Source organism: Botryllus schlosseri, chromosome 8 (assembly GCF_051294905.1).
Source record: "Botryllus schlosseri isolate E-star chromosome 8, Bs_hap1, whole genome shotgun sequence".
Taxonomy (NCBI): Eukaryota; Metazoa; Chordata; class Ascidiacea; order Stolidobranchia; family Styelidae; genus Botryllus; species Botryllus schlosseri.
The window spans coordinates 10,723,179-10,746,583 of NC_137243.1; the positions used below are offsets into that span (position 1 = coordinate 10,723,179).

At 39.2% G+C, this 23,405-nt stretch overlaps 1 protein-coding gene across 2 annotated transcripts in view; it reads left to right on the forward strand.

Annotated features, from left to right (window-relative positions):
• LOC145445420 (uncharacterized) overlaps positions 1-23,405 on the forward strand; it is a 62,101-nt gene that overhangs the window by 28,060 nt on the left and 10,636 nt on the right. For both annotated transcript variants that reach the window (XM_080323611.1, XM_080323612.1), the window contains exons 49-112: positions 31-151; positions 711-803; positions 862-1,027; positions 1,084-1,232; positions 1,293-1,419; positions 1,893-1,997; positions 2,062-2,171; positions 2,250-2,466; positions 3,149-3,208; positions 3,274-3,481; positions 3,547-3,686; positions 3,750-3,916; positions 4,690-4,915; positions 4,973-5,128; positions 5,190-5,434; positions 5,695-5,902; positions 5,960-5,995; positions 6,607-6,725; positions 6,787-6,947; positions 7,003-7,236; positions 7,752-7,882; positions 7,947-8,021; positions 8,482-8,600; positions 8,660-8,826; positions 8,892-9,110; positions 9,895-10,022; positions 10,081-10,173; positions 10,246-10,370; positions 10,870-11,027; positions 11,136-11,363; positions 11,427-11,560; positions 11,616-11,690; positions 11,935-12,056; positions 12,119-12,288; positions 12,400-12,633; positions 12,995-13,128; positions 13,188-13,259; positions 13,749-13,867; positions 14,093-14,250; positions 14,316-14,531; positions 14,923-15,062; positions 15,187-15,264; positions 15,354-15,472; positions 15,605-15,765; positions 15,841-16,065; positions 16,124-16,254; positions 16,753-16,827; positions 16,964-17,097; positions 17,163-17,359; positions 17,454-17,651; positions 18,314-18,453; positions 18,508-18,588; positions 18,929-19,047; positions 19,108-19,286; positions 19,393-19,611; positions 20,260-20,381; positions 20,444-20,506; positions 20,598-20,725; positions 21,601-21,785; positions 21,846-22,052; positions 22,147-22,364; positions 22,645-22,760; positions 22,823-23,012; positions 23,070-23,137. In XM_080323611.1, the coding sequence (XP_080179737.1) occupies positions 31-151; positions 711-803; positions 862-1,027; positions 1,084-1,232; positions 1,293-1,419; positions 1,893-1,997; positions 2,062-2,171; positions 2,250-2,466; positions 3,149-3,208; positions 3,274-3,481; positions 3,547-3,686; positions 3,750-3,916; positions 4,690-4,915; positions 4,973-5,128; positions 5,190-5,434; positions 5,695-5,902; positions 5,960-5,995; positions 6,607-6,725; positions 6,787-6,947; positions 7,003-7,236; positions 7,752-7,882; positions 7,947-8,021; positions 8,482-8,600; positions 8,660-8,826; positions 8,892-9,110; positions 9,895-10,022; positions 10,081-10,173; positions 10,246-10,370; positions 10,870-11,027; positions 11,136-11,363; positions 11,427-11,560; positions 11,616-11,690; positions 11,935-12,056; positions 12,119-12,288; positions 12,400-12,633; positions 12,995-13,128; positions 13,188-13,259; positions 13,749-13,867; positions 14,093-14,250; positions 14,316-14,531; positions 14,923-15,062; positions 15,187-15,264; positions 15,354-15,472; positions 15,605-15,765; positions 15,841-16,065; positions 16,124-16,254; positions 16,753-16,827; positions 16,964-17,097; positions 17,163-17,359; positions 17,454-17,651; positions 18,314-18,453; positions 18,508-18,588; positions 18,929-19,047; positions 19,108-19,286; positions 19,393-19,611; positions 20,260-20,381; positions 20,444-20,506; positions 20,598-20,725; positions 21,601-21,785; positions 21,846-22,052; positions 22,147-22,364; positions 22,645-22,760; positions 22,823-23,012; positions 23,070-23,137 (9,418 nt within the window). The remainder of the gene's footprint in view (positions 1-30; positions 152-710; positions 804-861; positions 1,028-1,083; positions 1,233-1,292; positions 1,420-1,892; positions 1,998-2,061; positions 2,172-2,249; positions 2,467-3,148; positions 3,209-3,273; positions 3,482-3,546; positions 3,687-3,749; positions 3,917-4,689; positions 4,916-4,972; positions 5,129-5,189; positions 5,435-5,694; positions 5,903-5,959; positions 5,996-6,606; positions 6,726-6,786; positions 6,948-7,002; positions 7,237-7,751; positions 7,883-7,946; positions 8,022-8,481; positions 8,601-8,659; positions 8,827-8,891; positions 9,111-9,894; positions 10,023-10,080; positions 10,174-10,245; positions 10,371-10,869; positions 11,028-11,135; positions 11,364-11,426; positions 11,561-11,615; positions 11,691-11,934; positions 12,057-12,118; positions 12,289-12,399; positions 12,634-12,994; positions 13,129-13,187; positions 13,260-13,748; positions 13,868-14,092; positions 14,251-14,315; positions 14,532-14,922; positions 15,063-15,186; positions 15,265-15,353; positions 15,473-15,604; positions 15,766-15,840; positions 16,066-16,123; positions 16,255-16,752; positions 16,828-16,963; positions 17,098-17,162; positions 17,360-17,453; positions 17,652-18,313; positions 18,454-18,507; positions 18,589-18,928; positions 19,048-19,107; positions 19,287-19,392; positions 19,612-20,259; positions 20,382-20,443; positions 20,507-20,597; positions 20,726-21,600; positions 21,786-21,845; positions 22,053-22,146; positions 22,365-22,644; positions 22,761-22,822; positions 23,013-23,069; positions 23,138-23,405) is intronic.

The following is a 23,405-nucleotide window of genomic DNA, read 5'->3' on the forward strand; positions in this document are numbered from 1 at the left end:
CAAACAGACTTATGAATTTTGTATGTTCAGGAAACCAAAGCCAACATTGATGAATATGACACTGTGGGGTAAATACGTGCAGACTATGCCGACGGGATTTACGTACGACCATGTGGAAGGTTTGAATTATCTGGCGGATGTATCGGAAAATGTGAGTTTGCCAAGATTACGTTATTCACACTTTCATTTGCGTGCCTTGGAGTTGACTTTTATCGAAATACGCTCACCAAGTCTGTGCCAACTGAAGATGTTCGAGTATCATCTAAATATACCACATTATTTATTCGAAATTTCATACCGGTGATGTTATGCTTTGTGATACGATTGTTGATCTACATTGTTCTTTCCAATTCTCGACAAGTTGCTGACGATTACCCCTGAGAAGTGTCAGCCGAAAATATTTGGGTTTGTTTCAATATGAATATACCGTTTAATTGTATTTTGAAGTTTTGTACCTCCAAGAAGCACTTTCATATCATTTTATTGATTATTGTTCTGCATTGAATTTTTGCAAAGATATACAATTTCTGGAGTTGAACGCTCTGGCCTAACGATTAGTAGGCCTTTTTCTTTTGATTTACATTTATCTCAGAAAAAATGAATGATCTAAAATAAGGAATAGTGATGGCACATCCTGTTAGAAGAGAAAATGTCGCATTACTAATAGATACTGAGGTGGTTCAGATCTTACATATATTTTCATTGTTCAGATTTCATCCATTGTCGCAAAAGTCGGAGATCTCGGAAGCAACCGCAGAGCAACAAACATCGAACCCTACGACATCTGGGTCGAGAATTCAACTGTAACTAATTGTTCGAAATTAATCTTCTTTGCTGCACTCACACTTTCTTCTTCCGTAGGATCTTGTCATTGTCTTTGAATTTGTGATGGTGGATGAAACTGATATACTGCAGTCTCTGGAAAATTACACGCTGCAGTTCCGCGACCTCGTAATATCGGAGCCTTTGAATGCACCGTTCGATTCTGTAGTTCCTGTGGAAAATGCCAATGAGTCCGCTATTTTCGGTATGTGAGCGCTGTTCTTTGCTGTTGCCTCCTGCTGGGACTATTTTTGTGTTTAGCTACTAAACCAGAACCACCGTCTGGAGATGTGTATGTCGGTGTGATCAAGTTCAACACGACCGGCGAATTGGAACGTCAAATGCTCACCAATCTGTCGGACGTTGAAACCGAAGTTACCACAGAATTTGAAGAAATGCTCAAAGCTTTGGTACCAAATTGTATTCGATTTTTTTTCGTGCCTCGTTTTTATCACGTTTGCTTTGTTTAGATTGTGACGAAATACAGCATCGAACAGAACTATACAACCGGACGGGGAATCAAAGAAGTTGAAATTCAATATTACGAGCCTTCCGAACCCAATAGCCTTTTTGCCCATTTTATCATCACAATGGCCGGTACGTGAATGATGTATCATATCAAACAGCGTTTGTACAAGTATCTGCATTTGATTACGAAATTATGTCTAGGGTAATGACGCTTACATCTCACCGTGCGCTGGAGGTTACTAGACCACGATCTGACATATCTATATCGCTTATCAACACATGCCACTTCCATATTTCTTGACTTGTCCTTTTTATGTTATCTTATCTCACTTTCAAGTCACTAAGCACTCTTCTTATCCATATGTTCTATGAATCTGCACCAAGGCGGGCGATTGAAAGATTATCTCAAGTCATTTCTACTCCTTCCTGTCTTCATTTCCTTGCAATCTTGCAATGTTTTGAAATTATGAAATTAATATTAATAAACTGAACTGAAGGCTCCTTCAAACCTTCCGTGCCATCTGCAAAATTGTGTCATAGAATGGCATGTGTAAGTTGAAAACTAACGACTGTTAGTGATCGAGGAATTTTTTACCGTGCAGAGGGCGATAATGGATGTTGTTTGGAAAAATTCGTCAGCAACGCTACTGAATCGGAAGCAGACTTTGGCGACATCACGATCTTACCAAAGTCGTTCCAAGTGGACGGTATGCATTAATTTGTCAACAAAAAGTAATACATCGTCATTCTATCGCATTGAACCACTTTTAGGGCAACGAATATTTGACGGACACGCGTCCATGGTGAATTTGGCGGCGGGATACGTCGATTCGACATTCAACGAGCTCAAAGAAGCTTTGGACAGCAAAATCAACTACGCTGTGAGTTCTGGCATGGCTGTATATACTGCGAACTTGTCGATAACTCTTTGCGTTCTATTTTCGCGTCGTTCAATGCAGCTGAAAATGTCGTTGCTACCGTCCGAGATGATGAAACAGCCAAGATACGCGTACATCGGCGCGACGGCAGGAGAAGACATGACTTCGTTGGCGATTCGTTTCAAGGTGGTAACCAGGCTGAATGATCCTGTGACACCAAACATCTTGACGGAAATCTTGGGAAAAACCTTTCCACAATACCTGATCAACTTCGACTCGAAAACGCTAGAAATTGAAGGTAAATATTTTTCGGGTAACTTTTCTTTTGCCTAATTTCAAGTTTTTCGAGATATTCTGTACTGGTTGTGCTTGTTATGTGTATGCTTCACAGTAACGTATACGGCGTGGTACTTGTGGAAGTACTACTTTTTCCAAGTTCATTGTTCTAAGTCTGCTTCCATTTCGAGTTAACAGTTGGTTCAGTTGAGTTTATTATTAAAATTTCATCATTTGAAATCACCACAAGACTGCGATATAATGAAAAGATAGGAAGGTGTCGACACGACTTGGAGTAGTCTTTGAGATCAGACACCTACATGAGGAACCCAGGCGACGTCAAGAGAAGTCATGCCCATTGCATAAAGAATGAAAAGTCAAAACTACTTATCTATACATATTGGATTCTGCAAAGCACAACGTAGTTTTGGAATAAGCCCGTATCACTTGTATTAGTGAAATTGTCATGAAAACTGGGTGAAAGAAATAATTTTGCTGAAACTAAATCAGTTTTAGAAAATTGCGCCTATTTTTAGTGTCGTAGAGCATTTGAAGTAGATATGCCGTGTAGGTACCGTAGCTACTTTTACTTGTAATTGAGTGGAAATTACCAGTATTCTTATACTGCTACTTAAGTATTGACGTTGACTGCTTTATCACCTCAGGCGGTGGCTCGTAGAGTTGATTGTTATTTTCTATTTTAGGCGATGGTTTCATAAAGCGAAGAATACCGCAGGCAGGCGTATGCTCATGCGATGAAAAGGGTATGCTTTAGCAAAAAGCGCTCGCATGCTGACAATGTGTATTCCTTACCTTTGTATATCTACAGGGGGTACTGGCAATTACTATTACATGAGCTTCGATCTGCAAGTCGATCCCGCTCAAGTGTACAACGTCGTTCGCAAGCCAGAATCGGAAGACTCGGTGGATTTATCGCAGCACGTATCACTTTTCCTTGACGAAATTTACGTTGGCGAAGAGAACAGCCCGGACATTGCTTTCAATTACTTTGAATCGGATCAACTGCCTTTATCGAGGTATCAATCCTGCGTGTAACTCTACTTTACAAAGGCAATAACTTTTAATTTCCCTCAAATTTAAGAATAAAAGCTCATATATCGGTTGACTCTCGGGAAAATATCACGGAAGAACTGATGGTGCGATTCAACAACTGGACCAAAAATGAGAAATCCAATTCATCGATTTTCATTGATTACTACGATGATTCCTTTGAAATCAATGGTATTTTTATATTCTCAACCATTTTGCAGTGTCTTTCTGACACTTTATGTATCTCTTTTGCAGTTCCGAGAAGATTTAACGGCAGCGTGGAGTTTAGATACGTTCCGTCTCTCAGTATGAATTTGATTGCCGACTCTATCGAAAACGAGCTTGTTTTGGGTGAATTGGCCATGCGAATTGAAGAATATCTTGCAGAATCGCGAATGGCCATGGATGTGAACGTGACGAAGGTACGTTTATATTCCTAGAACTGGGATATTTATTCAATTAGAAAAATATGCGATAGAAGTAGCTCACATTGGTTAGCAGTACTATTTTGTGATGATGCTGCTCATTAGATGATATCAAGGGTTTGTCGCTTCCGGATAACTCAACTGCTTGGCTCAAATAGTAAGAAATTGAAAATATTAGCTACTAGTTGTGTTATTTTTCCAGTAATATATAAAAAGGAACGTTTTGCACCTCGTCATTCCCAACTTATTTACTCTTGACTGCAAGCAGGGTCAAGGCACCATGTCTGACTCATGCTGTGGTCTGCAGGAATTTTAAAATTCAGCGGAAATACTCCTTTCAGAGCAATGATACATATCCCACATAATAGTCGAATGGGCATAAAAAGCAGATTAATTTGTCACATTCGTTATGTCTGCGGATTGGTGGAGTGTGACATTTGAGTACCTTTGTTTCATTTTGAAAAAGTTCACAACTGAAAAATCATGCCCGTCCTTTCAAATTTTTATTATGTATGGTTGAATTTGGAGGTACACTCCTCTCAATGGTGGAAATTCTGATGAAGACTATCTTATATACAGCCATGATCTCATCTGCGTCTTGCAGCCTCTTTTAATTGATTCATAGACTGATAAACATTTGAAGACTACGTTAATTGACTTAAGGCTCATGACTCTTGCTTTGTGACTCATGCGATATACTTGATTTTGCATATCGGTCAGTCTGCAGAATTTTTAATGTCATTTCGTCATCGTATCGCAATGTCTTCCAGGTCTATCCGTACGATCCTGAGCATGCCACCAGACTGAGGGTAGACTTCGTTTTGACGCCACTGCCAGAGTTCGAGGCGTTGTTGGCGCCACTTGTGATACGCAATGCGCTGTACAATGTGCAGGCGGTTTTGGACGAGGAAAGAGTTGACGTTGAGAACTACCATCTTGACAAAGAAACCATCGACATATGGCCGAGCCACGATATCTACGGACTAGGAATACCATGTAATGTCGAATATGTACTTTGTGTACCGCAAGTATTTATGCCCAATTTCAATTCAGTCAAGAGAAGGATTACAGACATGGATCTTGAGAAGATGACATCGATGTGGCCAGATCCGACGTTCTCTCCGGAATTCTCTTTAATATCTGAGATGTTCGGCGATCTTGTGAGACAGCAATTGACAGCGCATTCCAATCAGACGTTGTTCAATATCTGTGAGTTTACCTTGAGAATCGCTCTCCTGTAAAATACTTTATTGACTTCGAAACTTCACAGCCACACTTTCGGTGGATTACATCGAGCCGTCCGAGGACATGTTCGACTCTGTTATGCTTCATATGAAACTCGTAAGACCAAACAATATGGATCCGGCAATGATACCTGGTGACGTTGCGGAAGATATTCTGAACGACGGCACGAATGTGACGACAGTTGTCGCTTCTCGCAAGTTCTGGGGCGTCGCTAATTTGACAAATGCAACACTTCTACCTATCGATGAGTATCGTCTGTCTTCTTCGTGGGTAAGTCGTTGTTGTTTGATACTGTTTTACAGTACTGCGATATCCTCTCCAAATGCTTGTTCTTCTATGTTCTCGCAATGTCAGATAATCCAAGAAATAATTCAAATCACAAACGTGTCTTGGTAAGGTAGTCAAGGCGTAAAATTCCTGACTTCTTAGCTTCTTTAACTGTATTTGCTGACGATAGAGTAGATAAAGCTAGTGTTCAAATTTGAAATATGAAACTCGCGAATAATATGCGAATGCGACTCCCTTTACAGATTATGCAATCAATTAATTCGATGGAGGATATCTATTTGGACCGCGTTGAAGTTTATGAAATCAACCAAACGACGGGAACGCTCACCTTTGATTTGGACATGGTGTTCTACGACATCAATACCCCACAAGGAATCACAGAGCGGTTGAACAACCTTACTCATCCTCAAATAAACCAAAACATCGTGCCTGGAAGCTTCCAAATATACGGTATGTGGTTTTTATTAGATTGTAGAATCACATTTTACCGTATTTGCTACATTCCAGCTGGACGGTTGCCGGTGATAGTGGAGCCTAGCTTCCGTGAGTATTGATATTATGATCCGGTATCATTAACGCTACTTACTTACGACACTTACATGCTAGTAGAAATAGGATATTCTCCTTGCAAGTCTCTGAATAATAAAACCAAGCAGATAAAAAATTTGATGGTATGACAAAACCTACAGTATGTATGATGTACTGATTAAAGGCAGTCTCAGCAAGTCTCCAAATACTTTACGCCTGTAATACGCCTGTAGTATCCACCAATGCATTCTCGTCACAATATAAAACATAGAACATTTTTGCCAAAGCCAGTGTGTAAAATATATTAATGCTAACCGTAGTTGTTAATAAGTCAACATAACTGACCTTTTGCTTACGTGGCGTAACTGTATATGATATGATTGAACTTGATGAAATTGCTGTCGACTACGAAATGTTACCTAGAACTACATAGAATTTCTATTCATGTATACGGTGTAGCCTACTTGTTTGATGAGGGTTTCATCAGAGTATTTGGCATCTAAAGTCGTATCAATCATTCGTATCAGATGTCAAACACTGTGTTAGCGTTTTTCTTCATATCATTATTAATACTGTTTGTTTATTGCTTGTTTAAGTTGGATCAATAATCAAAATTTCTCTCTCAGGTACATTCAACGGCAGAGTTCTTCTACTCATTCCGCCGAGCGGAGAAGAATTGTACGACCTTTTGACGAACGAGGACAGTGAAACATTTGTTAATATTGTTTCGCACATGAACGACACGGTACTTATTTTTTGTAGTTCTTTGTGAAAATCAATTTTACGTTTCTATAACTCGATTTCAGATTAATTCTCGTTTTGACGAAGCCGGCCTTGTGTCCGTGCAGTACTTTTCTCCTTACGGAAACTATTTGGAGATGCACTTTGAGATCGTGGACGCGGACATTGCATTACCAGCAATGCCTTATTCGATCGGGATGTCAGCGGCTTTCAGCGATCTGTATCAGTAAGGATCAATTATTTTCGCCACAAACATATGTTTTAACTTGTAATCTCTACAGGTTCGATCCGAATTCCACAGAGATCGATGTGAATAGAGAGTTCCTGGGCGAAGCGATATTTTCCGACTTGCCAGCCAATGACTTTGTCGGTGTCATGACGAATGACACTTCAAAATCGGAACGACTGTTCCCGAGAATAAAAGAAAAACTGATGGACGTGTACAGTGTCAAAGGAAACGATTCAAGCTTGAACGATACGCCGTTAGCGAATATTGACGATATAGAAATCTTAAGGTATGTTTATTGCGTATATGGTCAACGTACAACTGAGTGAACACTCTTTCCACGGTCTTGTGAATGACTAATGATTATAAGCCAATTGGGGGCAAGTTAATTTTACTGACAGCTCATTTGAGCGGCAGATGCAGATGATGATCATTGGAGTGAAAATTTTTCAAGTTTATTTTAATGCAAGTGATTTTGAGGGAACAATGGCAATAATGGTTGCTTTCGCAAGGACGGGTTAACGATTTAATTACCGTAGAGGTAATTGTTTGGCTCGATCGATTTGAATGGTATGTGCCAACGTGTTGATGGGAATAACTGTATTTCGTTGCCCTGAAAAATTGTATTTTTGCTACTCAAACGCACCGTCACTCATTGATATACATCCGCTTTACACTTATATTTAAATTTTTTGCCATTCTGCAGTCTATCTGTGACCATGTGTCCTCTTTTGTTTACTCCATTTCTCATGGCTATTTAAAACGATTTGTAAAATATTAACATACATATTTTATATCTACCAGGATCTACTTTTTTGGAGAAGATGAGACGGAAGTTCATTTTAAAATCACAACAGCCCGAAATGAGCAGATCACGCCTTTTGAAATGACCGATCAGTACCGAAGCTTGCTGCGCAATAACAACAGAATGCAGAGTAAGCTTGTTAAAATTGACTGTTTCGGGGATTTCTGATGCATTGAAGTGTTTGTAATCCGCAGTGATCATGTCGGACCCTGAAATTGAGATTGAAACGTTCAACATCAGCGTTGTCGTGAGTGCACCTGTGCCAAGATGTGAGTATCAAAGTTATTCTTCAAGGTTTTTATGGTATTTCACTTACGCATCAGATTTACTTTCGAGGCTTTTCTTGTGTCGCAGGAATATTCTCTCTTTCTCGGATATATAGGTATTTGTATATATATCAGCTATTATAGATCAGGCTGAGACAAGATTTTTATACTACCAACCCCCTGTAAACGTACGTTGAAAACCGTATCAAGGCCTAACAGGAAGTTCAATCATCGCAATCAATGTTATCTTGTTTCTTTTTTATTCTTTTTACAATATGTCATGATACTATTCCCACGACGGTGCATTAAAAAAACCTAAAAACCTTTGAATCGTAACTCAAATAAAAATATAGTTTTCTTTCAAAACACCATGCAATTTAAATCAATGTCTACTTTTACAGGTGTTTCCGAATCATTATGATGATTGCAATAAAAATGGTTCATTCGGAATATTATATTTTAGACTACATGAATGCAAGACTTAATCTGACTGCGAAGCCTGTCATTGTTGACTGGAATGCAGCCATGCACAACCGTTCCAGCGCAAGCTTTGCTACGGTGATCGAAGAATCTGAACGTTTCGTAAGGAACTAGCATCTAGTCAATGGCAATGATCATTTTTCTAATATTCAACCGTTCAGGTGTCTGACGTGTTTGAAGATAATTTGGATGTGTATGTTGAAGTGGATATCGATTACTTTGGACTTGATTATTCTGTGGATTTCGGGATATGGTCAACCAGCAACGATCTTGATTTAATCAAAGGCATATTTGAGGAGAAATCTTTATCTATCGATTCGCCGTTAAGGTATTATTTCAAATAAGATATCGTAATTCTAAATACAACATTGCAAATACCATTCTTCAATTTAGCTACGAAAATGACTCCGCCGAGTTTTCAATTGCACGTCACTTTGTCGGCGAATTGTTCTTACCGGGTTGGACCGTGAATAACCTACTGGGCTCCAGTTTGGACCGTGACAATTCATACTTCCTGCCACTGGCGGAGCAGATGGAACAATCGTTGCAGAGTAGATATGACAGTGCCAACGGACAGAATCCTGAATCGGAAGCGATAATTGAAATGTCAAGGTTTGTGAACTTTATGTTTGAATTTTATCAATTGGTTATACCGATGTTATGTCAGTTATATCATACTTATTAAGGTTAATTTAGTGGAGTAAATGATGGATGTTTATAATCACATAGCTTTCAAACCGTACGAATGACTCATGGACCGATACAAATAACATGACAAGGCCCATTATCATTACTTTTACACTATGCAGACTTGATAACGAACACTGGAAACTTGCTGATATGCAACACATTTACTGTATGAATATCAAAATTGACGCAGTTGCAGAGTTATAACCAAGTCACAAGGTCACTTTTGTAGTTTTGACTCGAGTCAAGTCGAGTCCTTCTCAATTCACCACTGAGTCAAGTCCGAGTCCAAGTCATTATGTTTACTGTTCAGTTTTGAGTTCAATAGGGTTCAATCTACGTTTTTCAACTCTGCTAGAGTAATATAGAATTGCTCGCATTCATAATATAGTAATTTTCCTCAGTCTTAACTGTTTATTGCCCTATTTTCGGAGTATCCGGACTGATGGACGAAATGCTAATAATGTGGTAACTTCACTATTCTTCGAAATTAAAATGAAATGTCTTTCTTGGCCGTCCTTCTCGAGTCATATGACTTGGTTCGAGTCTTGCCCAATGACTCGAGTACAAGTCAAGTCGATACAAAAGTTGACTCGAGCCGAGTCATTTCACACATTTGAAAAACGACTCGAGTGAAGTCGAGTCACCAAAAAATCATGACTCGAGTCATTACAACCCTGGTCAATTGTCATAATTTTGTACGTTACAGGATATTCTTCTACGATGAAAACAACACGGAAGTGCATTTCACCGTGAAACTGAATGAAAATTACGATGCGAATCCTTTCAATTTGACTTTGGAATTCCGCGATATGTTACGTTCCAACCGTTCAGCATGTAATGCATTCAAAGCGTTACAATCGCTATGTCCGTTCAAAGCATTTTATATTTACAGTCACAGATAACGAAGGTGCGCCGGTGTTCATCGAAGTGGACTCACTGAACATTTCAGTTCAAGTAGATGCCTCGCGTCCCTCACAATTACCCGGTATGAGATCAGCCTTTTATTTCTCATATTTCGAAGAATATTCAAGAACTTTTGGTCTCGATTTTTCTCCAGACACAGTGACATACTCTGGCGAGCTGTCCTTCCCGATTTCCGGGGACATTGATGACATCGATTGGGTGACCGCGAGTAAAGATAACGACAGCGTTGACTTCCAAAAAGCCATGACTTTGTTAGATGTGAGTATGGTAATAAAGTGATGGTAGATGGGAGAAGTCATTCTGCTGCATCTCTGTCTACTCTACGGTATTGGCAATTGCAATGGCAACTTACAGCCTGAGAGGTTTTTCAGCTTGCCCAAACATAGTGAAAATTTCATTGCTCTGTGCCGATAATATCCAGCTTTGAGTGTTAAAGCATCTGTATTAAATTTGGTTGGAATCGGGTTTAAATGCTAATTTGCATCTCTTAAAGACAGTACGCTCAGAGTACATTATTACCAAATTGGGTTTGCTGTTTATAATTATTTTGCTGGATAGCTCGTATTTATCAAACGCCCAAGAATACCCAATTTATTCTATGAATAATATTCAGAACAATTTTACGTTCTGAGGATGAAACTTTTTCCACACCATAATACTGATGATGGTTACTCTCTTTCCCCTACTTAGAATTCTTATACTCGTCAAATTCAATTTTCTTACACTCGCTCTAACAAACTTACTAAATTGTTTCTAGATTTCGTCGATACTTCCCGGATCGAGCATTCAATATTTTGTGCCAATTTTCGACCAAGACAACGTCAATGTAACAGCGAATTTCATCGTTGAATCTCAACAGAGGGAACCTTCAGCCTTGGAGGATATTTTGAGTAGCAGCTTGATTTCAAATATATTGTAAGCTATTTAACTGTACACAATTCAAACCAGTTACATATTAGTACGACTTCCAAGGTCTGTATGTATGCTCGGAAATTTGGACAAACCTTCATTTTTATTGTGCAGAGTCAAGAACGTGTCAATACCAACGCAAAGAATTTTGTACTTTGAAATCGACGTGACTTTGAAGAATTCAACGCCTCTTGACGACGATACCATGAGCAATCTTACAGCTGTTTTACTCAAAGACCTTGACAACAGCAGCGCGCCCTTCGACGTATACATCGATGCTTTGAAACAGCCCCTTCAAGACTCGGCCCAAAATGCATCTGATCTAATCATAGATACACCTGAGTGAGTACTCCAGTACGCATCACTTACTTTTAGAATGTGCTTATATATATCGCTTTTCAACAGGATTATAGCGCTAGGTCTGGACAAGATCAAACTGTATTCGAGAATGGTGATGCCCTATAATGATTTGAACGATCCTTTCGAAATGACAAGCAAAGTGAGAGAGCTGCTGGTGTTCCCGGATGTTGTCTTCGACGGTATGCTTTGCTTTGTCTTCTCTCGGCAATATTGTCACGCTTGCTTGGTTTCTAGAATGGGAAACGGATTTCATGGTGGAAACAGCTAATATAACAGGATACGTGGATGTACCATTCCACACGGGAAGAAGTAAGTTGCTGATATTTTAGTAACCACAATTTGGGTGCAATTGTGGCTATCCAGTGTTGTGGGTCATCGGAAGTTTGGATCGCGTGTCTCAGCCTTTGAAGTTTTCAGTCAAGGGATTTGAAGTGTAGATTTATCATGATCTCAATAACATTGGATTACTTGTCATGCAAATCAAATAATAAATGATAACATAGTTTATGCTTTAGCTTGTCGTCAACAATGCGAAATACATATTGTCTTTCAGATATAACATTCGCCGGCCAATTTTCTTTTACGACGCTACAAGCTGGTGTGAATCTGGTCGAAGTCTTGAAAGACAACAACACTGACAGCTTCGCAGAGCAAAAATCAGTCATGGAAGTTTTAGTAAGATCGGTGACATAATATTACTGATACCGTCAGCTTAAAACTGATTCATTACCGTTCAGCTGGACCTAGTTATAGACAGCGAACACGAGCTCCAATACTTTTCTTTGTATGGTGAAACTGACAATCCAGGCATTACGGTACACTTCACCGTTACGTCTGCAGACATGACCACGGAGGATGTATATGAAAGTATTGAGGAGAAAGCAAGCTTGCTGCCAGAACAACTGAGGTATATTTGATCCGCAAATTTTCGTATAACCGTGTGTAAAATTCCCTTCCATGTTTCTATCTATGTATTGAGGAATACAATGTTCATTCGAAGCAATCATTTCACTTTCAGATTTGTGGACGGAACTCTTGATGTGCCGTCTACTAGGAAATTGTTCTTCGAGATCGATGCACATTTGAGTACCACAGCTGATTCACTTAACGGCTCATATAACGATATTGCCGAAGAGTTCAGGGCATTTGTGACGAAGGACGAAGTCGACCTTGACTCTCTCTCTGGATTGGTGGATAAATTACTGACGCCTTACGTGGAAAATATTTTGAGATTTAGGATGGAATCACCGAGGTAACGAATTGAATTTTTCTGTCTCATACAAAACTTTATCATCTTGATTACCTACATTTTGTTGGACGACTTTTTAGGAATATCATAATATGCTGCTTATCGTAAGTTTCTTTATGCTTTATCGATTGTTGGAATGTATTTTAAAGTGTGTGCGTGTATGTATGTATGTATTAAACCCTACCTGAAGATATAGACAGTGTTCTTATAATTAGAAATATTGCATTGACTCAGGTCTATTGCCTTAGGTTTATTAACTCTGCTTCATTGAAGCTACTTTTGATTATTATGTTTGCCATAATTTTAAAAACTCTTCTTTTGGTAGAGTATAACACTCGGTATCCTTTATTTTCAATATTATCAGTATTCTGCCGTTGACAAGAGACTCTGTCAAATTCGTCTGGCCCGTGACAATGCCTGAAAACGACGTGAACGACCCGTTTGCTGTCACAAAGTCTCTTCGTCCGTTGATCGATTTTGGAAACGGAAATATATCAGGTAGGAAGACTTTTCCTTGGGACATGAACTCAAACTCAACATGCTGCGTATTATTTTAGGATGGAATATTGACTTCGACAAGGATACGGCCAATCTGACTAGTTACGTTGATCCTGTTCGACAAATGCCATGTAAGTTTGTTTCTCATATTATAGTTGACTGCAATGCGCACGATGCGCAACCAAGTGTATGAAATCGCACGTATCTTCATGTTGTTACATCAGAATTGTGCATCCAAATCAGAAATATCAAAGAATTACCTTTGGTGTTATCAATAACATTGTTAATTTGTAAAGCCATCGATGTCTTCAACTTATGCCTACACTGTGATGCTTAGAATTTGAATTACATTTCACTGTCACAACCCTATATTCAAACTGAATATATTTCCGAATAAAAGGTCTATCTAATTTACAAATAATATGTTCTATTACATTATTCGCAAAGCATGGATTTTTGTTTTTAGCAACGTTGCACGATGAATTATTGAATGCTGATTCTGTTATTGTACAGAAACCCATGTAGCTCGGAAGTTTTTGATTAATTGACTAATCTTTTGTGTTTTGCTGCACGTTAAAAATCAATCTATGGAAAATTGAACCTTTATATCGAATTCGCAGATGTTTATAACGGAAAAGCAACATTGAATAACTTGAATTCGTCATACGATTTGACCGATCTTTTGCTGAACGATGAAAGCTCAGACTTCTTGGATTTGATTACGATTATCAACGATTCGGTAAGCATGATAGTATTTATATTTAGCAGAGTACTCTAATAAGGACAAGCAATTGCTCGACAAATACTTCTTTGAGCTTGTAAAACCAGCCAATCAAAACCAGGGCAGTTTTTGGTGAGCTATGAGTCTTCGAAACATTATGAAACATATCACAACACATAGGATCCAATAATCATTTACAGTACTTTGGGATTTGGATTTTCGTGACTTCCTTGTCATTTCCAGGTGACGGCGCCCAATTACGTATTCGTTCCGCAGTACTTTGCCCCGTCTCAAGAGCTCGGGTCCATTGAGCTGCACTTCGTCGTGCATTCATCCGAAAATGATACATCATATTTGGAGAAAAAGATTGAAGACACTCGTCTCCCAAATACCGAAATGAAGTAGCTACCGTTGTAACTCGGCGAGACAGAACAAATTATTTACTTATGCGTATCCGCCATTACAGCATTGAACCGGAATCTGTTATACTAAACGTGGAAAGGGAATTCTTCGGAGAATTCGCTCTTGAAGATTTCGTACATCTCAACAAGTGGGATTGGTCGATTGGTCCTGACGATTTGGATGCCGAAAAATACTTTGACCTCATTGAGCTGACGCTTTTCGAAGTGTACCTGAAAGGAATGTGGAGTAACGACACGTTACCATCAACAGAAATGCTCAGGTGCGCTCTTCGAAACCTTAATTACCTTGTTTATTGATATAATTTTTCAGTTATAACTTCCAAATGAAGAAAGACATTTTTTCCCCTGCCGATGCTCCTGGTTGGCTCGACTTCGATGACACTGTCATATCGAGCCACCCGTCTGTGTATTTGTTATATTATTTGCTCCACAACTATTTTTTCAATCACGAATTTGTGCAGTTGACCAAAAACACTTATGACTCATCCCCATTTTCTTATTTGCTAATATTGAGAAGAAATTCGTCGGCGTTGCCCCTTTAATTTTAACGGACAATATCATAGCGCGGTTCATAATAATTCGAATGTTCTTGACGCCGCGTATGGGTAAATAGAAAAAAATTACAGAACAATAAGAAAACTCATGTTTCAGAATGTATCTTTACGCTCCGAATAACACGAAGGAGGTCCACTTCAAGATCAAACTTGAGAAGAATGATGCGACCGATCCGTTCACTATGACGAGATGGTTTAGGCGCGTTATGATCGAGGAAAACATCACTGAAATTTTCGGTGAGTTGCTTTTTTTCATCCCAGTAACAGTGTCTACAATAATCAAGCTTTTTCACTTCTTCCATCATTTTACTATATATTACCATGCCAACGTTACACTTTTCATTCAAATTTATCGCTACAGACATTCTGCCACCACCAAGAATGGATGTATCGACTCTCAATATCTCTGTGATCGTTGATGAACCGGATATGAGAGAATGTAAGTTTAGAGACTCAGACCAGAGTTTACTTAATTGCTTTTAATACCGTCCAACTCTCAGCATTGCTACATGATGCTTTTGTATTTAGACTTCTTCAACGGGCGTTTCGTCGTCACAAACAAAGCTACCGAACTGGACAGATACCAAATACTGACTAATAATTCCAGCCCGGATTTCCTCAAAATGAAAAATGACACGGACGCAATGGTAGGGAATATTACAATGCCATTTTTTGTACCTTTAACTATAATCTCACACATTGAATGTACTCGCTTTCGAAATTCCTGTGGCTGTAGTATATTTAGGTATACATTATCATTGACGTTTTACTTCCTACAGCTGATGTCGATATTTGACAACGGGACGATGGCCGAAACGCAGTACTTTGCCCACCAACGAAACGGATTTGTTGCCAATTTCAAATTCGTATCATACACGGCGGATGAAGAATTCGCGCAAGGATTTATTGTGAATGCGATATCAGAAAAATTGGATTCAAAGTAAGACGCAATGTGCTAACGTGTTCCCTGCAATACACGCTCAATTGTAAAATTATTGATATTCGTACAATGCAGGATTGACAACAATTCTGTGGCGATATCCGTGGCAAGACGTTACGTTGGAGAAATGATCATGAACGGAACTAATTTCGTAAATTCTCCGGGCTACAACGGATGGTGGACTACTGTAGATGATAGTACAGACAGTCCGGACATTGACGGGCTATCCGGAACTCTGCTGCGTTTGTACAACAGCGGGACTGATAACGAGCGGACTATCGAGCATCTCGAAGTGACCGAGTACGTAATTTATTCAGTTTGTCAAGCCGTCTTTTTCTTATCCTCTCAATATTTTCAGTATTTTCACTCTCGACGATGAGAAAACGGAAGTGCATTTCAGCCTGAGAACTTACGAAAATGTCTTGACCGACCCGTTCACGATGACGGATCAATACAGGCAGTTCCTGAATGAATCGTTTGACTTCTGGGGTAATGCACATTTTCTCGACCAATGTGTTACAAGTTTACTGAACAATTTGTACAGGGTCTGGATAATGATTTTGCAATACCTAGTATTCCGGATGTTAAAATGACTTCAAAACTGTGAGCTATTAGCAAGTTACCGCTAAATTGTATTTGTACCATATTTTATCCATTTAATTTCTAATATTTCCGTGATGCTATGTGCTGTTGTTGTTATTTTGCTGTGCTTTGTTTTTCCTATGTTTTATTTTTTTATTTATTCTTTATTAGTTAATCCAAAGTTTTGAGGGTAATGAGTACTGTAGTAAGGTGCTCCTGGCCTGGGTAGTAGCTCGGCTTTGATGACTCCATTATATCGAGCCTCCCCTCTATACCTTATTTATCTCATTTCGCTGAATTGCATTTTTGTTATATATGTTATTAATTTGTGTGGTTGAAAATAAAGATGCTCTCTCTTTATTCGTCTTATGCATCATTTTGAAAGACAACTATGTTTTATTTCAGACGAGAGCGACTTCTCATCAATCGAAATGTCAACGTTCAACGTATCCGTTATTGTAACACCTCCATCACTCGACAGTAAGCAAAGTTCAATGTGTTTTTCGTAATAGTATACAGTAACACAAATCAAACGTTACTCTACTCATCGTCACATGCACTGTTTTCCGATTAAACTGCATTGATGAATGAATGTATGATCTTTCTTCCAATGAAGATGCTACCATGTTGACTGGAAAGATATCGTACAAGCTGCTCAAGCAAAATGCTTCCTCCATTGATTTGATCGACGCGATGATAGAAGAAGATAGCGCGAGCCACGATGCTCTGATGGAAGAAGTCAATAAATTGGTAATTCCTTACACGGTTTTATAGCAGACATGCTATTTCAAATCGATAGTATCTTGATTTTGCAGTTGGACCAATTCATGAGGACTGTTGATTACGAGGAAGCGACCGTAGTGGATGCCGACTACTTTTCACCAATGAATATCAACGGGGTGAAAGATGACTTTGTCGTGCACTTCAATGTGGAAACGAGAGAAAGCAACCTGACGAAATTGGTGGGCTTGCTCGAAAAAGAAGCAGAACTGTCTCCGAATTCCACGTTAAGGTGAGATAGAATTGATATATAATCAAATTGTCAATATTCAACACTGCTCAAATTTGGCCAGTTTCAAAAATTTCAATTTCCATTTCTTTTTTAGTTTTATTCCCGATTCAATCGATGTCGGTACTCAGAGGAGCTTTTTCGCCGAGTTTGAACTGATAAACAGTAGCGAACCGGTTGGAACTTATCTGGAAGGCGCCGAAACTTTGAAGTACACTCCCGTCGTCGACAGTCTGTTCGGTGATGAATTACCTGGTTTGGACGGAGAGAAGATTGAATCTGCTAAGATTTGGCGGTAAGTGTTTCCTCAGTTTTGTTCGATGGTGATTAACTGGGGTTCCTGTAAACCCCAGGGCTTCCTTTAACCAGTCTCAGGGGTCTCGCTTGAGGTGAAGACACACACTCAACTCTTATGGTTCTTGCTGACACTCCCGTCTTGCCCATTATCGGCTTCAGGCAATTAGGTTCAATTAGTGGTCCGGTGCAGGGTTGTAACCAAGTCATGAGGTTCTGAGTCACAAGGCAATTTCACTTTGACTCGAGTCAAGTCGAGTCATTTTCAATTCACCACCGACTCAAGTCCGAGTCCAAATCAGTGAGTAGAGCGTCGAGTCCGAGTCATAGTGCTGTTACTCGAGTCCGATTCCAAGTCAATGTGTCCACTGTTCAGTTTTCAGTATAATGCGGTTCAACCCACTTTTTCAACTCTGCTCTGGTGATATAGAATAGCACGCATTCATAATATCTCAATTTTTCTCAATCCTAACAGTTCATGGCCCTATTTTCTAAGTATCAGGACTGATAGACGAATTACTAATAATGTAGTGACTATATCCTTGTCTGGATTCATATGACTTGGTTCGAGTTCTGTTTTCTCGTTCTGATACGTACATGATGCATGGAATGCCCTTGGTTTGAGCTTCTATCCAGTTCTAATATGCATAATTTCATTTTCAGTGTGTTCAACGACGATGGCATGACCAGAGTCCAGGTTAACGTTACCATGTTGAAGAATGTTGACGCAAATCCCTTTGAAATGACAAGAACTTTCCGAGAAGCTCTTAGAAACGCTTCGACGGACGAATTAGCTGTAACACGTAAGATTTTTAAATGCAATCGCAATGGGGAACGTGACAGTTCTATATTTTTAGTGGAAGATGATGAGACAGTTTTTATGGAAGCAGAGAACTTTAACATCACGGTGTTGCCATCAACGCCCAAGGCTCATAGAGGTAAGTCTACTTCAGCTAATACCGCAGTAATTCGAGTATATTGATAAGTTTCTGGGTTATTGTGGATCGTAGGAATCTAAAGGAATTTGCACTGGAAAAATATTGCTCAACTTGTGATTATCAATTTTACATACTTGTTGACTGCGATGAAGTATTTGTGAAGCTCAATCTACAGTCGATGATTAATATAATATTGATGCTTGTGCTTGAGCTTCTACTAATGGTAACTCTGGATTATTATAGCCTCCATTATGACTAACTAACAACTTGGAAACGGTTGTTTTATGAATCTGTTGGCAACAGTACACTGCCAAACATTTATGATTTCAATCAAATTTAGCGCTATACACCGGACAATTCGTCTTCCCGACTCTACTTCCGAATGTGAACATCTACGACGTTTGCAAAGATTCAACGTCGGACAGTTTTAAAATCACGAAGGAACAAATCGAAGACGAGGTAAATCAGTGGCACATTATCGGTTTATCGACGGTTATTTAATGCTTTATTTCAACCCAGCTCGACAACATTCTCAACGCGCAAGACTCTCTGACTGTGCAGTACTTTGCTCCTAACATCGGCAACGATAGTGCTCCCGGAATTATTGCTCACTTTGTAGTCACGTCGCCTTTCTCGACACACGACAGTGAATTCTTTGAGGAAGAGCTGAAAGACAAATTTGAAGATCTTAGTTACCAGTACGTATCATAAGAAGTATAACAATTTTGAGTATTCTTGTAACGGGTATTCTTTTTTATTACAAATATTTTCAAGTACTGTACCTTTAATAACAATTTATTCCAGGTTCGTTCCGGAAAGTGTCACAATTCCGACTGCTCGTGAATTTTTCTTCGAGTCTGTATTGGATTACGAAGACGCAGACGACATCAAGTCTGTCGACCTCAATTCCGATTCGCCAAACATCACGCTCAGCGATACAGAAAACTTCAACGACATTGTGGCGGACATGTTCGCCGTCGCGTCAGGCCTTGAGCCGGACAGATTTGCAGTGTCTTTGCTTAGGTAACCTGATGATGGTTAAGGAATTCAATCCTTACTTCTGCATGTTATGCACAACGGTATGCTAATCTGTGGTAGATATATTCAAGCGTGTGAATTTCTGCTTTGCAGATGGTAAATTTAGGAAGTGGAGGTTTAAACATTGAAAATCAATTCGATCATATTTACCTTATAAAAGACACAAAGTGTATAAAACCACATATTTTCAACTTCCCATCCTGGCACCTTGCATAACTAACAATTGCTGAACCCTTGGATTGAGGGTCATACAGCCCATCGATGAAGCGTGTGAATAATTTATTTAAGAATTAATTTACTTTGAAAAAATAACTAAGAATTAATTCGATCAGAAACATCTGTAACGGATTGCTATAACCTTTCAATGCAGTTTGAACACATTGTATTTATAGGAATATGTCAACAGTCATACAAAAATTATCCCACGATAAACAAATATGAAACATACGCTAACCCAGGATATCTAGCATTATATCTATTTGCTTGAATTTTCCAGAATTTATTCTTATCGCGCGACTTTTATATTGAATATTAGCTGCCTACCAATATCTACTTTAGGTGAAAGTAATATAACTATTGGTGATAATGCGCTTTCCTCAGATGACATAATTTTTCAAACTTGCTCTCTTTCAGCGCGGAACAAGTCGATAAATACAAAGTGCGAATAGTCGCGAGCATAGATTGTCCAGAAAATTACAACGGTGATCCGTTCACATTGACCGAGAGGATAAGAGAGGAATTGAACGCTACCAACGGTATGGAACTCGCGCATTTCTCGAGATTCAGAAATTTTCAATGCCTATCTTTACTTTTAAAGGATACCCATTCACGTTCCGCGACGACGCAAACGTAACTACACTTCTTGATGAACAAGATTCATGTAAGTAGTTCGCACTTTGTGTACACTATCCAATGTTCTCCTTCCCTTAGTCAAAATCAGGACGAAAATCGGTACTGCTTTCTTGATACAGACGAGTTCACTGGACAGCTGACAATCGCGAATCCGTCGGATGTCGCCGATCAGTCGGATATTCTGGCAGCTTGCCGAGACAACAACAGCATGCCTTTTGAAATGTTTGAGAATATGACAGAAGAAATTGTAAGTGCTTTCGTTGTGTTAGGGGTTAAAATGCAATAGCAAAAAAACTATAATCCAAGCAATGCTACTCTGCCATGCAGGGTTGTGCTAACTAGATTAATTATATAAAGTATGGTAACTTTTAGTATGTCCAACTTGATCAAATTCGTCATGAGAGGTGGACAGAGAGAGGTGTATTTTTTCGGATTGATCAAGTATAGCTTGCATACTTTCCCTTTTTTACTCAAGATGTTATGTTTTTTGAAATACTCCGACCTCATCTTGAACAAATGTAAGGGCACAACTGCAGCATTTTTACTAGTTGGATTTTGAAAAGTAGAAATCAGTTTTGGGTTGAGTTTGCATCACTTATAATGGTGAAATAGTCATAATAACAGCACGAAATAACCCATGTATCCTGGTAAAAGTATATATTTCTGAAGATTCCATTTATTTGTAGTATCATAAGTTATTTTGCGTTGGTCGCGAAGTAGCCACTTACGATGAACTGCTAAACCTATGTGACCTCTCGACCAAATCTACTTTTCAAGACATTTTTATGTTACCTTCAAACCTTTTGTTTTCTACATCCATTTCCAATAGTTTTGACATGACGTGTCTTGGAAATGCCTACTCAATAGAAATTTACGGTGTTACTTTTATTTCTACATGAGTAGAAATATTGTCTACTTTGACCCTCTATTTATCATAGACTGCTGCAGAGATAACTTCCATTCACCTTGATTTATTATACATATTCATATTGAAATGAACCCGAAAAGACCTTGATTCATGTGTAATTCAGGCTAGATATCGAATTATCTGGACAGAAACCGGGGTATCACTGACAAATCGGTGCCGAATCACATTTGAGCAAGATGTTCTGTTGTTTACAGCTGAATCGTACCGCCGCAGAAAACGAATTGTCTTACGACGTGCAGTATTTCTCGCCTGTATTCGAAAACGACACCATCGCAGGACTGACTGCGCATTTCACCGTGCAGTATCCGACTTATCAACCTACCGCGATTGAATCTCTGATACGAGATGCGAACCATAATATCTCTGATGATGAATTGAGGTTAGTGCTTAACTTCCTGCTAGCACACGGATTGCGCAATACAATGATATTATTTTCTAGCTACAACAACGAATCCGTGGTCGTGCCGAGTAAACGAGATTTATTCTACGAAGCTTTTGTCACGTTCTCCAATGCCAGCGATGTCGAACCTGTTTTAGCAATGAATTCGACTGAATGGGATTCGTTCAGAAACAGCTTGGAACCGATCATCAGCAACGATTTGGCGGAAACTCTGGGAACAGACGAATTTAGTTTCACCTTGAAAGAGTGAGTTATGTTTTCAAAAATTACATTTACTCAAATTACATTTACTCAAATATATCGGCCATTCTTGTGACCACATCTAATTCTTTTTTGACAGAATACAACAAGACGGCGATCAATTAAAGATTGTGGGACTCTTATCTCTCCCGGAAAACGATCCGAACGAACCATTCACTATCACTTCCGGGTTACGAAGCAATATGGACCCTGACGACAATTCAACAGACGATTATTACACCATCGATGACACCAACGTCAATGTCACGTCGTATGTTCCAAAACCACGACCTGCGCCTGAAGATGATACAGCTGGCGGTATGCATTCTCGTCATTTGTGGTTCTTGTACATTCGGAGATCAACGCGACTTTATTGATTTTAATATAGTAATAGTAATGTCTGTGTGTGGGATCCTGCATCTAAGCTAGCAGTGTTACTAAGTTTCATGATTGTGCTGTCGTCTTATAGCAAGCAATTTACCCGATTCCATCATATATATATATATCAGTTTCACAGGAAAATGTAATCGTATGTGTACGATGTCACAACACGTAAATAGCCTTCGATCAAGTGTGTGCAAAGTGCACCTTTTTGCAGACGCACAACCGATTGTCGTAACCGGATATTATAACGAAACTGGATTGAGCCACGGCCAAATCGTTCATCTCTACCAAGATCCTAATTCCACGCTTGCCCGAACCATCAAAGACAAGGTCTGACATAGTTTCATAAACACACCAAAACCTCATTGACCATACCGTGATTTTCAATCCAGGTGAAAGCGCCGCTGTTAGATAATGATTCCAACGATCCGTGGTTAGACGATGTCATCGTGGAATACTTTGAGGACACCCCCGATCCCGAAGGACCCGTTAAAGTCCATTTCAAATTGCTTCTACCACCCGAGTCGAATTTGACCGATGACGAAATAAACGAAATCCTTCCAGACGGATACGAAGTGGGAGGTAAGTCGAAGTTCTGTGAAGACCTGACGTGTTTATAAATGTTACGCTGCTCGCCAGATGAAAGGGAATTCATTGGGGAATTGCTAACTCGGGGAACCAACACAACTGAGGAAGATTTGGAAGAGGTAAGTTCTTCTTTTTTGCCAATAAACCTAATTCATGTGACGGTAAAACGGTTACTTCTTTATCCGTGGAAAAAGTGCTAAATTTCTGTTCGCAGGCAGGTTGGCGCAATAGCATCCTTCCAATGTTTCGATGCATAACTTTTTACAATGTTGAAAATGCATTTACGGCCTTGACTATTCTCTAGTATTGAAAAAGAGATGTGTCGCCACTGATATCAGCTTATTGCACTATCAATGCGTATTCGATCCTTGATATTGTGATCCTAAC